Source organism: Cherax quadricarinatus, chromosome 1, assembly GCF_038502225.1.
Source record: "Cherax quadricarinatus isolate ZL_2023a chromosome 1, ASM3850222v1, whole genome shotgun sequence".
Classification (NCBI taxonomy): Eukaryota; Metazoa; Arthropoda; class Malacostraca; order Decapoda; family Parastacidae; genus Cherax; species Cherax quadricarinatus.
The window spans coordinates 13,156,481-13,172,126 of record NC_091292.1 but is presented as its reverse complement, the minus strand read 5'-3'; the positions used below and the strand labels follow the sequence as shown (position 1 = coordinate 13,172,126).

Genomic DNA, 15,646 nt, shown 5'->3' with positions numbered 1-15,646 from the left:
GTTCATTAGTTACATTTTCAGGCTTTACAAATGAATTCCATTTTGATTATTTATTCACACAATGAATTTTTATTCAAACCAAAAAATAGAAGATTTACTGTTAAGCAATACTGTAATAATTGTATAAATAATATCACCACATTTGTCAATGTATATCAGACCCACCAGCTGTCATGTATTAGACTTGTGAGGTCATTTGTTTACTCTTGAACATTGGCAAAAATTTTTACATTTCTGCTACTTTGAGCTCAGTTTCAAGCCATTTCCAGTACTAAAAACCAATCAAAATAATCTCTATTTCTGTAGTATATCTTCCATTCTATCAAATGAGACCAAGAAATTGCAAATATAACTTTAAAAAACATATAAAAAAAACACTGCACATTCACTGTTTTAATCGAAAATTGCGGTCTCAGTTATTTCTCTAATTATGCACTGTGTGCTGCAGGATTGTTTTATGTAGTGCACACATACCACATAGATGCATTCTCTCGTATCTAGACCCAAATTTACTGCTCACAGCGTGCTGAGCTCATGGCATAAATCTACGGTTTGGACCCTGAATGTGAAGTGTAGATCTATGGCACGGACCCTGAAAGGGTTAATGTAACTTACTTTTGTGCTTGCTAGAAATGTGATATAGCCAAAGCTGTGTATGAAAGATGATAGGAGTACAATTTCTGGATAGCCTGTAATTAACTTTGAGTCCAAAACAACCATGAATGATAATGTGGACATGGTTGCAACATGGATGATAGTGAGAATTATATATAACTAGCCAAGAAAAAACTAACCTATTCTAATCCATGACCTCTGATTCATTTAGGAAAAATAGCTACATACCAAACACCACTGGGGGATTTAGAACCTTGTATACACTGCAATAGCACAAGAGCGAGATTGGAAGTGATCGAGAAAGAGCGAGTCAAAATTTGCAGAAGGCAAGCAAGTTTTTGTACATGAAAGTGGGAAAAAGCAAATATTAATCGTCTGAATTTCCCAAGGAGGGAAGGAAAACTAAGAGAGGTAAGGTGAACATAAAGAAGAGTTAAATTCAGGAAGCCATGAGAGAACAAATATAAAGAGAAATGGAGAGTAATAAATAGGGGTGACAAATAAATTAAACCTACTAATATCAAGTTAGCATTCTACATGTGGGTCATGGATGGAAACAAAATTTAGTAATATTTTCCTGTCATATTCCCTCCCACAGGATAAATGTCAATCAAAAGGATATGAAATTTATCAGTTTGATCTGAGATACTTCAGTAGGTCAAAAAGGACATTCTCAAATATACATTATGTACGTTTGCATACTGGTCATGGAGCCTGTCATAAGTCTGAGTTGTTGGTAAACGAGTACGTCGCTAAGTGAGGAGAGGCTGTACAACGGTAAGAATGTGCTGTAATGAAGTACAATAAAGCAAATACAAATCAACCATGAGAATAAGAAATGCTCTCACCTTGGGTGCCAGGCAGCCAGTTGGGTGGTGGTGGTGGCGGCGGTAGCTGTGCCGGACAAGCTGAAAACTCCAAACTCCAATATTATTTTTTACAAAATTATAATCGTTTGCAAACATTTTAAACTTGTGATTTTTAAAAGACAATTAACATTTTTTAGTAATATTATACTAAATATGGAATCTGAAAACCTGAGAAACTGTGATGACTTCATCTGTCAAACACTCCAACTTGCGTGTATATTCATTCACTCATTAAGGCATCAAATATCTTACTCAATACAGCATGCATTAGCAAAATTAATGCCCATCAAACCTAACACAAAAGGGTAAATATTTAATTGAAGAACTGCAAGCACACAATATCAAATATTACTTACAAGTTCTGGAATAAGTTTCATAGACTATTTTTTTAGTCAAACTTTCCACTTTCTCCTCTTAATATGCGAACAAATGTTGCATTTGCCACTTAAAGAATGTTGGTTTCAATCTACCTCTTACGTCCTCTGCTTGCTGAACCTCGGCCTCTATTTCTTTTATTTTTTGTAGCCCTAGTTTTTTTATCACGTCGATTAGCACCACTCTCAGAACATCCACCGAGGGAATCTTTGGGTGGGGTGTTCACAACTGTTTCTGGTACCCCTCTTTTACTTCTCCTGCCAGCTGCTCTTGTTGTCCGACACTGATTGGAGAGATCTTTGGAAACATTACTTTTGCCAACAGCAGCAATATTGACTGACTGGGCTTTCCTACGTCTAACTGGTCGCCTAGATAGAGGTGGAGGCTTTGCATTGGAGTCCAGTAACTGACATGATTCATCTTGGATTTCTGGTAATAAATTTTCACTACTGTCTTCCTTCTTTTTACCTTTACTAAGTACTTTAACTGATTTTACTTTCAACTGTTTATGCTTCTCTTGGGCTGGTTCATAAAGCAGATTTCCAAAAGAAATGGATGTGTTCAAATTATTATTCCTTGTAGATGAATCACTTTTTATTTCTTGACTGATTTCCTGGAAACCCTTCAGTTCCTCCATATCCGGCTCAAATGAATGAATTTCTTGACCATCAGCAGACACCATACAATATGGAACACCCCCAATCTCAATACCCTGATTTGTCTTGCCATCTCCAACACAATTTTTCACAGTCTCCTTTACAGTATTAACTTCAGCGAGATTACCAGTTAAATGTTCCTTACATTCAGTACGAATGTCCTCTTCCATTATCCTGTTACTCTCATTGGAAAGAGTTTCCTTTTCTACAGTGTTATGAGAATTTTCACTTACATCCTTGAACTCATTTTTACATAAAATAGCTGTACCATCACACTCACTAGTGTTGTCTTCACTACCAACTCTACATCTTTTGTGCTTTGCATTATCTCTTTCTTCTGTGGATACACTGTTTACTAATGAATTTTCACACTCCCTCTCTCTCTTGAGTTTCTCATGCACATTTGTATTTTCTTGTTCCAAAGCAGGCACAGTGTGTACACCTTCCTTCAAGTTGCTGCTTATACCTTTAGCATGACTGACACTTGGTTTTATTGATGCTTCTAGTGAAGCTTCTTTAATTCTAAAATCCAAAGGGATGAATGCTTCATCCACATGTCCACTACATTCCCTTTGAGTAACCTCTGTAACTGGAGTCTTTTCAATAATGGCTTCCCCAACATCATCTGGTTTTGTTTTCCCAGTCCCAGCATCTAATTTCATTCCTCTACTTGGTCCCATACTCCCTTTCTCAGAACATGGTCCTCTTTCTATTAGCCCTTCACTTGGTCCCACCATACCTGTCAATGTATCTAATCTTGTCTTTTCTGCCCCTATATCTGGTCCTATCCCTCCTGTCATTGTGCTTGATTTCTTCCCTGTTCCAGAGACTGCTACTGTTACATCAGGTCCTGGTCTTTCCTGCTCCATGTTTAGGCCTGTCTTCTGTGATCCTTTGTCCAATTTCTTTACCTCTGCCCTAAGATTTGGTCCTGGTTTCCCTTTTCCCATGTCTGATTTCATCTTTGCTACTGAGGTGTCCAGTTCTATTCTCCCAGTCCCTGCATTTGACCCTGCCCTACCCATCCCTGTCTTAGTACATCTTAACTGCTCCTCAGTCTTTGCTGTTAAACTTGCTGCTGGGCTCATCAAACCACAGGATCCATTTCTGGGCTGAGCAAGGTGCTGGTATGTGCAGGAGTCATCATTGCAGCGGCCCAGCAAATCGTAGGGACACAGAACATTCATCTCGTCAAGCTTCTCTCCACTGTATTGTGCAAGAATCAATGTATTAAAAGGTGTGATATATAAAAAACTTAAGCTAAGCATAACATCCCATTTAAAGATATGTAGTTACTTTGCTCTGAGAAGCTAGACAGCTACATGAATAATGGTAAAGTTGCTATCTGTACCTGAAGTCAAATCTTCAGTGCAAGAATATCAACAAAAACAATTATGTGTAAATCAAATACATGAAATACTGTTAAAATAAACATATATAAATATAGAAAGAAATAACAAATGGTGATAAAAGCTTTCATTTGCATTTAAAAATATCTTGAAGTAGATGAAGTCTTTGATTTCCTATTTGATGACTTTCAAAAATTTAGAAATTTAAGATTCTGCACAAGCTGTGAATTTATTGAATTTGTAAATACAATATAGAATAGGTGAACGTATTTACTTTAATATTAATTTACAAAATGCATTAACATAATGCACCCTTTCAACTCTACACATATTAAAATTTTTTTCGCTATTTACCAGACTGATCCATGCAGGTTCTATGATCAATGCCCATAATGAAATAGAATGAAAGTGTTGTTACTGTGTATGTTAAGTGCTATGCCAATGCTCCTTTTTTTTTTTTTTTCATCTGAAAGGTGTAAACTTGTGTGGAATGTTCATACAAGCATCACAAAAATTGAAAATGTCAACATGTGAATACAAGTAAAAAATACGCAAAATCAAAATTCTTTGTTTACCTTTGTGTTTTTTTTTTTTTTTATCTTTTTACCAGAATTCACATGATGTCACTTCACCCCTCACATGTGAATCCACATTTTGTAGCATACTCATGTCAGAACTACACTTGATGTTATCTACTGCTTAAAAGCACTTTGAAGAGCAATCCTCTTTAAACTACAGTAGACCATTGATTAACAAGTGATCTATTAACACACTGAAAATTAAGGATATTTTCAATTAGCACGTGGTATTTACCATTTAGCAGGGAGTAAATTTAGAAGAAATTACATGTATCTAAAAGGCAGTAAATGAATTAGGATTAGAGTCAACTAAGTTTAATGTGAATACAATACCTAGCGTATATGCACTGAACATCAGTTACATTGTTAAACTTCTATGTCGTGATAAACGAGTCACATTTACTGGTTTCATAGGTTCTGCACCTGTCCGTGGAAGAATACCACAACTAGTTACATACCCTCCGCTTCTCTTCAGTTGTGAAATCAAGGTTAAAAAGTGAGAGGAGCCTAGATATAATGTGTATACAAAACCTACTTCATTTTTTTCTTAACACATCAACCGTTTCCCACCGAGGCAGGGTGTCCCAAAAGGAAAAAACTTTCATCATTCAACACTTTCACCATCACTCATACATAATCACTGTCTTTGCAGAGGCGCTCAGATATGGCAGTTCAGAGGTCCCTCCAAACTGCCAATATCTCAAACCCCTCCTTTAAAGTGAAGGCATTGTACTTCCCATTTCCAGGACTCAAGTCTGGCTAACCAGTTTCCTTGAATCTCTTCACAAAATATTACCCTGCTCACACTCCAACAGCTTGTCAGGTCCCAAAAACCATTCATCTGCATTCACTCATAACATGCTCATGCACGCATTTAGTTGTTAAACTTGTGTTTTATCATAAATCAACAAGGACATGTATTAGGGTGTTGTCCCTCTCTCTACTCCATACTTTTATTAATGAAAATGCATGGGAAATAATACTTTAATTTTTTAAATAGAATTACTATGTACAAAATACACTCAGTGGCCATTATTAGGTACATCTGTTCATTAATGCAAATATCTAATCAGTTAATCATGTAGCAGCACCTCAGTGCTTAAAAGTATACAGACATGGTCAAGATGATTAACTGCTATTCAGACCAAACATCAGAAGAAAGAAGAAATGTGATTTAAGTGACTTTGACAGTGGAATGATTGTTGGTGCCAGATGGGGTGGTTTGAGTATCTAAAAAACTGCTGACCTGGTATTTTCATGCACAAGTCTAGTATTTACAGAGAATAATGTGAAAAACAAAACATCCAGTGTGTGGCAGTTCTGTGGGCAAAGATGCCATTAATGAGAGGCCAGAGAAGAATGGCCAGACTGCTTCAAGCCAACAGGAAGGCAACAGTAACTCGAATGACCATGTGTTACAAGAGCAGTCTACAGAAGAGCATCTCTGAATGCACAAAATGATCATAATTTTCTTATTTTGGGGATAACTTGCACTCATATTATGATATTACTATGGTTATATTTAACTAGTACATCATGTTTTATGGCTAGTAATATATGGTATTTTTACCAATGTTTGCATGTAATTGTGGTAGTGGTGGAGGAAGGTGATAGTTGTGATACTGCCTGTCATGTCTGTACAGGGGCATATCAATTCTCACATACATCTGTATCAACAAGCAATGACAATTATAATAAAACAAATATTTTTTTTTGTCTTGATTAATTGTGAAGCTTAAAATGAAATTTGTTTCCCATTTATTGGAGAGGGGGGAGCGGGGCTTAATTTTTTTCCCCAGGTGTTTTCCAGTTCATTTTACAAGAATTTTTTAATTACAGTTTTCAGAAAGGTAACTACTTTGTTAATCAATGGCCAACTTTCACTTCCTAACCCCACAAAAAATTATTTAAATTCATTACAGCCCAATATAAAAATAGTGGTATAAAAAAATACAAATGTGCACTACACGAGTATTCTATAAATATCCAATATGTGTAATTATTACTTGTTCCTGCTAGGAACTCCTAATCTAACAGGTCCAAGGGAGGGGGTATGCAATATACAGAATTTTTCAACATTTAGAAACTTAGAAAACCGGATAGACCAACTAGTGCTGCAGTTTAATGTAGCAAACACCATATTTATGGTAAAAGTAGTGATGTTCCTTTCTTTGTCAATAGTATTTCCAAGAACTATAATGCCTATGAAAATAATCCCACTTGACAATAAGTGTAATTTTGCTTAGCAACAAAGGATACAGTTGGGAACATTTTAATAAATATCAAATTGACCCTTCTTGCCCCTCCTATTTAATATGAGCTCACCATTACAAACTTCAAAAGCTACAGAAATTAAATATTTCCCTTACCTTTGTGGAAGACAGCTGGTGAAGCATAAAAAAAATACATATAGCATAAATAACAAACAAGAAAAACTCACCCTTCCAATTTATCTAAATGTGCTTTATTTCGTTGGATCGGTGATTGTCCAACCAATTGCCTCGGACACAATGCAGCACTCAAGTTCTTCCCTCCACCTGGTGATGCTTTTTCCTCACAAGAGTTGTTTCTTCCTCCATCTTGGATTTTAGCTACTTTCACCACTCTCTCATCACTAGATGGGGGTTCTTTACGTTTCAGCTCATTGTTTACAAAAGACAGATTCTTAGTAGAGTCATCTTTGCTCTTTGAAGAACTTGTTGCTTTAGAGCTTTGTTGGTTAATTTTATCTTTAAGTTCTTCAGCCTGGAATAGAGTTTTAGCAGCATTTTTAACATTACCTTGAATGGCAGTACCATGCTTGCCCAAATAACAGTTTGGTGTCCCTGTCATTTGTACTAGTCTTGACTCTGTTGCAGGATTCTTATCTGCCCTTAAGAGTCCTTTACTATTGCCAGTATGTCCATGGTCATCTGCTTTTAGGGCAGCAACTTGCAGTCTGGCTTTGCTTTTGTTCGAGACATCACGCATCTGCTGGCGAAGAGCATCAATGTTGCTGGCAAGCTGTTTCTTTCTAAATGCCTCCTTAGTTTTGGAATGTGGTGATCCTAGAACTTTAGGAAGACTGTAGCTACTTCCGAATTCCTGTAATAAATAATGTAGTAAACAATGTTATTGCATAGGGGTTAACACTGCATACAGTACATTAACTTTTAAATTAGCAATATCAAAAAAACCCACAAGATTGATCTTATGGTCTTCATGTGCAATGGTGAATGTTTTTCCCCTCCCAAGTTATAGTTTTCAAGAATGAAAAAAAAAAAAAAGGAATGAAAGGGGAAATAAGTACATAATGTTTTCAGGGCTACAACTCATCTTCAGTAATGTTTTTCACAAGTTTATAGGTGTGAAGCATGGGTGATGAATGCTGCAACGAGGAGAAGGTTGGAGGCAGTGGAGATGTCATGTTTGAGGGCAATGTGTGGCGTGAATATAATGCAGAGAATTCGTAGTTCGGAAATTAGAAGAAGGTGCGGAATTACCAAAACTATTATCCAGAGGGCTGAGGAGGGGTTGTTGAGGTGGTTTGGACAAGTAGAGAGAATGAAACAAAACAGAATGACTTCGAGAGCGTATAAATCAGTAGTGGAGGGAAGGCGGGGTAGATGTCGGCCTAGGAAGGGTTGGAGGGAGGGGGTAAAGGAGGTTTTGTGTGCGAGGGGTTTGGACTTCCAGCAAGCGTGCATGAGCGTATTTGATAGGAGTGAATGGAGACAAATTGTTTTTGATACGTGACGTGCTGTTGGAGTGTGAGCAAAGTAACATTTATGAAGGGATTCAGGGAAACCGGCAGGCCGGACTTGAGTCCATAAAACACCCCTCTGCCAAAACAGTGATGGAGTGAATGATGATGAAAGTTTTTCTTTTTCGGGCCACCCTGCCTTGGTGGGAATTGGCCGATGTGTTAACCCTTAAACTGTCCAAACGCAGATCTACGTTTTTTCAACATTTGAAAGTATGTAAAAAAAAATGTAGTTTTTTTTTTTTTACATTTGAAAACGTGTAAAAAACTGTGATCTACTTTTTTTTTTTGTTATATTTGAAAATATGTAAACAAAACGTAGATCTACTTTTGGAGCTTTACGCATGTGAACATAGATATGTTTGGACAGTTTAAGGGTTAATAATAATACAGTGGACCCCCGCATACCGTTGGCATCACATAACATTAAATCCGCATACCGCTACATTTTATCACCAAGATTTTGCCTCGCACACCGCTAAAAAACCCGCACAACCCTGTTCGTCCGAGATGCGTCTAATGTGCGCCCTTAGCCAGCCTCACATGTTCCGCCGGCGGCATTGTTTACCAGCCAGCCTCCGCGGTAACATCCAAGCATACACTCGGAACATTTCGTATTATTACAGTGTTTCTGGTGATTTTATCTGCAAAATAAGTGACCATGGGCCCCAAGAAAGCTTCTAGTGCCAACCCTACAGCAATAAGGGTGAGAATTACTATAGAGATGAAGAAAGAGATCATTGATAAGTGTGAAAGTGGAGTGCGTGTCTCCGAGCTGGCCAGGTTGTATAGTAAACCCCAATCAACCATCGCTACTATTGTGGGCAACAAAAAGGCAATCAAGGAAGCTGTTCTTGCCAAAGGTTTAAGTGTGTTTTCGAAACAGAGATCGCAAGTGATGGAAGATGCTGAGAGACTCTTATTGGTGTGGATAAATGAGAAACAGATAGCATCTCTCAAGTGATCATAAGTGAAAAGGCTAGGAAGTTGCATCAGGATTTAATTAAAAAAATGCCTGCAACTAGTGATGATGTGAATGAATTTAAGGCCAGCAAAGGTTGGTTTGAGAGATTTAAGAGGCGTAGTGGCATACATAGTGTGATAAGGCATGGTGAGGCTGCCAGTTCGGACCACAAAGCAGCTGAAAAATATGTGCAGGAATTCAAGGAGTACATAGAAACTGAAGGACTGAAACCTGAACAAGTGTTTAATTGTGATGAAACAGGCCTGTTTTGGAAGAAAATGCCAAGCAGGACGTACATTACTCAGGAGGAAAAGGCACTCCCAGGACATAAGCCTATGAAAGACAGGTTTACTCTGTTGATGTGTTCCAATGCTACTGGTGATTTCAAAGTGAAGCCTTTATTAGTGTATCACTCTGAAACTCCCAGACCGTTCAGGCAAAAGAATGTCCTCAAGGAAAATTTGTGTGTGCTGTGGAGGGCAAACAGTAAGGCATGGGTCACTAGGGACTTTTTCAATGACTGGTTACACCATGCATTTGCCCCCAATGTGAAAGATTACCTAACTGAAAAGAAATTAGAACTTAAGTGCCTCCTGGTGTTAGACAATGCCCCTGGTCATAAGAACATAAGAACGAAGGAACACTGCAGAAGGCCTACTGGCCCATGCGAGGCAGGTCCAAGTCTCCTACCGGCTTAAGCCAATGCACCCAACCTAGTCAGGTCAGGTCACATTGACTTAAGGGAGGAACACGGCAACCGACCTGGTAGCACAAGCTATCAGGTCCAACTCACACCCACCCACATCCACTCATGTATTTATCCAACCTATTTTTAAAGCTACACAACGTTCTGGCCTCTATAACTGTACTCGGGAGTTTGTTCCACTCATCCACAACTCTATTACCAAACCAGTACTTTCCTATATCCTTCCTGAATCTGAATTTTTCCAACTTAAAACCATTGCTGCGAGTCCTGTCTAGGCTAGATATTTTCAGCACACTATTTACATCCCCTTTATTTATTCCTGTCTTCCATTTATACACCTCAATCATATCCCCCCTAATTCTACGTCTTTCTAGAGAGTGCAGATTCAGGGCCCTTAGTCTATCCTCATAGGGAAGGTTTCTGATACATGGGATCAACTTTGTCATCCTCCTTTGTACATTTTCCAGAGAATTTATATCCATTCTGTAATACGGTGACCAAAACTGTGCAGCATAATCTAAATGAGGCCTAACCAAGGATGTATAGAGTTGAAGAACAACCTGAGGACTCCTATTATTTATGCTTCTTGATATGAAGCCAAGGATTCTATTAGCTTTATTGCGAACACTTATGCACTGTTGTCTTGGTTTCAGATTACTGCTAACCAGAACTCCTAAATCTTTTTCGCAATCCGTAATATTAAGATCTACATTATTTAGTTTATATGTGGCATGGTTATTGTCCTGTCCAACATTTAGAACTTTGCATTTGTCTATATTAAACTGCATCTGCCACTTCTCCGACCACTGCATCAGTCTATTCAAATCTTCCTGGAGTGCTCGAATGTCCTCGTCAGAATGAATTCGACGGCCTATTTTGGTGTCATCGGCAAACTTGCCGATGTCGCTCTTTATGCCCTCATCTATGTCGTTTATGTAGATTGTGAACAGCAGGGGGCCCAACACTGACCCCTGTGGAACACCGCTCGTGACGCTTCCCCACTCTGATTTCTCCCCATTTATGCAAACTCTCTGCTGCCTATTTGTCAACCATGCCTCTATCCAGGAAAAAATTTCTCCTCCTATTCCATGTGCTTTAATTTTCCTCAATAGTCTCTGATGTGGGACCCTGTCAAAAGCCTTACTGAAGTCCATATACACAATATCATATTCATTACCATGATCTACCTCCTCAAATACCTTAGTGAAAAAAGTTAATAAATTCGTAAGGCAGGAACGCCCCTTTGTAAAACCATGCTGAGATTCGTTGATTAATTTATGCTTTTCAAGGTGGCTACGAACTGCCTCGGCAATTATTGATTCCATAAATTTTCCCACTATGGAGGTTAGGCTTATTGGTCTATAGTTCAAAGCTAAGGACCTGTCACCTGTTTTGAAAATAGGTATCACATTTGCCATTTTCCACTTATCTGGCACCATGCCAGTTTGTAGTGATATGTTGAAAAGATTAGCCAAAGGTGTGCTAAGCTCCTCTTTACATTCCTTTAGAACCCTTGCATACAGTTCATCAGGGCCTGGGGATTTGTTAGGTTTTAATTTATCTATTTGCCTAAGGACCATGTCACTTGTGACCCTAATCGTGCACAGTTTATTATCGTCCTGTTCTACATAATTTATCATTACTGGAATATCGCTGGTATCCTCTTGTGTAAAAACTGAGAGGAAGTATGTGTTAAAAATTCTACACATTTCCTTATCACTGTCAGTGAGCTGACCCGAGGAACTTTTGAGTGGGCCTATCTTGTCCCTGATCTTACTTCTGTATACCTGAAAGAATCCTTTTGGGTTAGTCTTCGATTGTCTTGCAACTTTAACCTCATAATCTCTTTTTGCTTTTCTAATTCCCTTTTTTATTTCTCTCTTTAACTGAATATATTGATTTCTTAATTGCCCCTCTCCTCTTTTGATTTGCCTATATATGCCTCTCTTTTGACCAATCAGATATTTTAATCTATTGTTCATCCATTTAGGATCATTTTTGTTTGATCTGATTTCCCTATTTGGAACATAATTTGACTGAGCAGCTAGAACTATGCCCTGGAAAGCATCATATCGGCAACCATCACCACCTACCTGACCCTTAGTCAGGTCATTCCAGTTCAGCCCACCTAAGTAATTTTTCAGTCCTATGAAATCAGCCAAGCGAAAGTCAGGGACGGAGACTTGATTGCCATTATTAGGGGAATTCCATGATATATTAAAACTGAGTGATTTGTGATCACTTTCCCCAAGCTCATCATTAACCTCAAGATTATTAATTAGTGTTTCCCTACTGGCAAGAACCAAGTCAAGGAGGTTATTTCCCCTAGTTGGCTCTGTCACAAACTGTTTTAAAAAACAATCCTGGATCGTATCAAGAAAGTCACCTGACTCTAAATTTCCTGTCAAATTGCTCCAGTCAATCTGTCTATAGTTGAAATCTCCCATTAGCACAACATTTTCGTATGTAGATGCCTTACGAATTTCGTCCCATAGAAGTTTACTGCACTCCCTATCAAGATTTGGGGCCCTGTAAATCACACCCAAAATTAGTTTTTCTCGGCCCTCGAGAAGCTGTAACCAAACAGATTCAGTGGCTGACGCTTCTAATTTAATATCTTGTCTAACACAACAATTTAAATTGTCTCTGACATACATCGCTACTCCACCACCTTTCCTGTTGACCCTGTCAGTGTGGAATAATTTATAGCCTTGTATGTGACATTCAGAGGGCATCTCTCTATCTTTCAGATTGAGCCAGGTCTCTGTTATAGCAATAATATCTATGTTTCCTGCACTTGCAATTAATCTTAGCTCATCTATCTTATTTCTTACACTCCTGCTATTAGTATAGTAAACCTTAAGGGAGCTAGTCCCTTGCTGCCCTCTGCTGTCCCCCTTTGTTTGCTGACCTGATCTATTGTCTTTATTTATAACTTCATGCTGAATGCCTTTTATACATTTACTGTTTCCAACCCTAGTGTTGCAACCTGCTTGTTTCCCACACACACCCATACCTCTATCTTCCATCAGTTTAAAATCATAGGCATTTCACCAATGGCCTTCTCAATCGAGTCTGCAAGTGCTACCACCCCTGCCCCAGAGAGATGTACCCCATCCCTTGCATACACATCATGTTTGCCATAAAAGTTGTTCCAGTTGTCAATGAATGGGATTGCAAGTTCCTTGCAGTATCTGTCTAGCCAGCAATTTACACCAATTGCCCTAGACAACCATTCATTTCCTACTCCCCTTCTAGGCAAGATGCTACATATGATTGGGATCCCTCCCTTAGACTTAATGAAATCTATAGCTGACCTGTACTTATCTAGCAGCTCTTCTCTCCTACCCTTCCCAATATCATTTCCACCAGAACTGAGACAGATAATGGGCTTGTTCCCATTACCTGACATGATATTATCCAGCCTGTTGACAATGTCCCCAACACCAGCTCCAGGGAAGCACACTCTATCTCTCATCATCTTATTCCTATTACAAAAAGCACGGTCAATATATCTTACCTGAGAGTCACCAACCACAAGAATGCGCTTACCTCCATTAGCAGGGGCAGTAGTACCCTTACCTTCACTGGCCACTGAAGTACATTCATCCTGGAGAACAGAGAAGCGATTTCCTACCTTCAGATCTTCACTCTTAACTTTCCTTACTCTGATGCGCCTCCCATTACTGTGAACCACTCGCCACTTGTAGCAGGTGCTGGGCTGCACCTCACTGCTGGTAGCCATTGCTACCTCCCCAACTACAGCCTCCTCACAGCGAGAGACAGACTGCACCTCACTGCTAGAAGTCTCATTCCCCACAACTCCAGCCACCTCACACTCTCTCCCAGACCCATTGAGGTGGACCTTCAGCCTCCTAATCTCCTCCTGGAGAAGCAAGACCTCCTCCTTCAACTCTCCAACCTCAATTTTTAAAACACTGCAGAAGCAAGCCATGCTTTGTAACCGTCCACGCTAATCCCCAAAGCAGCTCAGGGTCTGTGACCTCACGTGACGACTGACCACTGACGACTGACGTGGCAGAGCGACTTTATGGGGGCTGACAACGTTGTGAAACACTTTAGGGAAGTCATAAAGGAACGAGAGGTACAGGCCACTATGGACAGATATGTTGTGCGACAGAACTCCAGTGACTCTGAAGCTGGTCCTAGTGGCATTAAAAGAAGAAGGGAAGTAACCCCAGAAAAGGACTTGACACCAAGTCTTAATGGAAGGGGATTCCCCTTCTAAACACTAACACTCTCTCCTCCTCCCATCCCATCAATCATCACCAGATCTTCAATAAAAGTAAGTGTCATGTAATTGTGCATGCCTTTTTCAGTTTGTGTGTATTAAAATTAATATTTCATGTGGTAAAAATTTTTTTTTTCATACTCTGGGGTGTCTTGCACGGATTAATTTGATTTCCATTATTTCTTATGGGGAAAATTCATTCGCATAACGATAATTTCGCATAACAATGAGCTCTCTTGCACGGATTAATATTGCTATGCGGGGGTCCACAGTAATAACAAATTTAAAGTATTTGCAAATCTTATTCAAAGTACAAAAAAGTACTGTAAATGGTATTAAATAATTACTTTTTAACCTTTTTTTTGTATTCATAAAAGACTGGTTTGATTTCAACAAAATCCTTATTCTTTTTAAATGTTAGCCATTTCCCACCGAGGCAGGGTGACGCAAAAAGAGAAAAAAAAAAAAAACTTTCATGATCATTCAACACTTTCACCATCACACACACATAATCACCGTCTTTGCAGAGGCGCTTAGACACCCCTCCAAACTGCCAATATCCTAGATCTCTCCTTTAAAGTGCAGGCATTGTACTTCCCATTTCTAAGACTTAAGTCCAGCTAACTGGTTTCTCTAAATTCCTTCACAAAAGATTAGCCTGCTCACACTCCAACAGCTCATCAGGTCCCAAAAACCATTCGTCTCCATTCACTCCTATTTAACATGCGCACGCATGCTTGCTGGAAAGTTCAAGCCCCTCGCACTCAAAACTTTCTTTACCCCCCCTCCCTTCAATCTCAATGGGGACGACCCCTACCCAGCCTTCCTTCCCCAATAGATTTATACGCTCTCCAAGTCATTCTACTTTGTTCCATTTCTCAACAGCCCCTCTTCAGCCCTCTGACTAATACTTTTAGTAACTGCACACCTCCTAATTTCCACACTAAGAATTCTCTACATAATATTTACACCACACATTGCCCTTAGACACATCTCCACTGCCTCCAGCCGCTTCCTAGCTGCAGCATTTACAACCCATGCTTCACACCCATATTAGTGTTCCCTTCTTTGCCTCCATGGATAATGTTCTTTGTCTCCACAGATACCTCAATGCACCACTCACCATTTTTCCTTCATCAATTCCATGGCTTACCTCATCTTTCATAAACCCATCTATTAATGACAAGTCAACTCCTAAATATCTGAACACATTCACTTCTTCCATACTCTCTCTCCAATGTGATATCCAGTTTTTCTTTAAATCATTTGATGCCCTCATCACCTTACTCTTCTCTATGTCCACTTTCAACTTTCTACCTTTACACACCTTCCCAAACTTGTCCACTAACCTTTGTAACTTTTCTTTAGAATCCCCCAAAAGCAAAGTATCATCAGCAAAAAGTAACTCAATTCCCATTTTGTATTTGATTACCCATTTTTTAATCCCATCCCTACCCCCAACACCAGTTATGAATATGTTAAATAACCATGGTGAAATTACACATCCATGTCTAAGACCTACTTTTATGGGAAAGTAATC

The 15,646-nt window shown here is 39.0% G+C and overlaps 1 protein-coding gene across 1 annotated transcript in view; it reads right to left on the bottom strand.

The window, feature by feature from the left end:
• LOC128687253 (uncharacterized) overlaps positions 1–15,646 on the bottom strand; it is a gene marked incomplete at its 5' end in the record, with an annotated part of 54,406 nt that overhangs the window by 11,859 nt on the left and 26,901 nt on the right. Inside the window, 2 exon segments of the mRNA XM_070094810.1 lie at positions 1,464–3,721; positions 6,883–7,526. Coding sequence (XP_069950911.1) covers positions 1,951–3,721; positions 6,883–7,526 — 2,415 coding nt within the window. The 3' untranslated portion in view covers positions 1,464–1,950.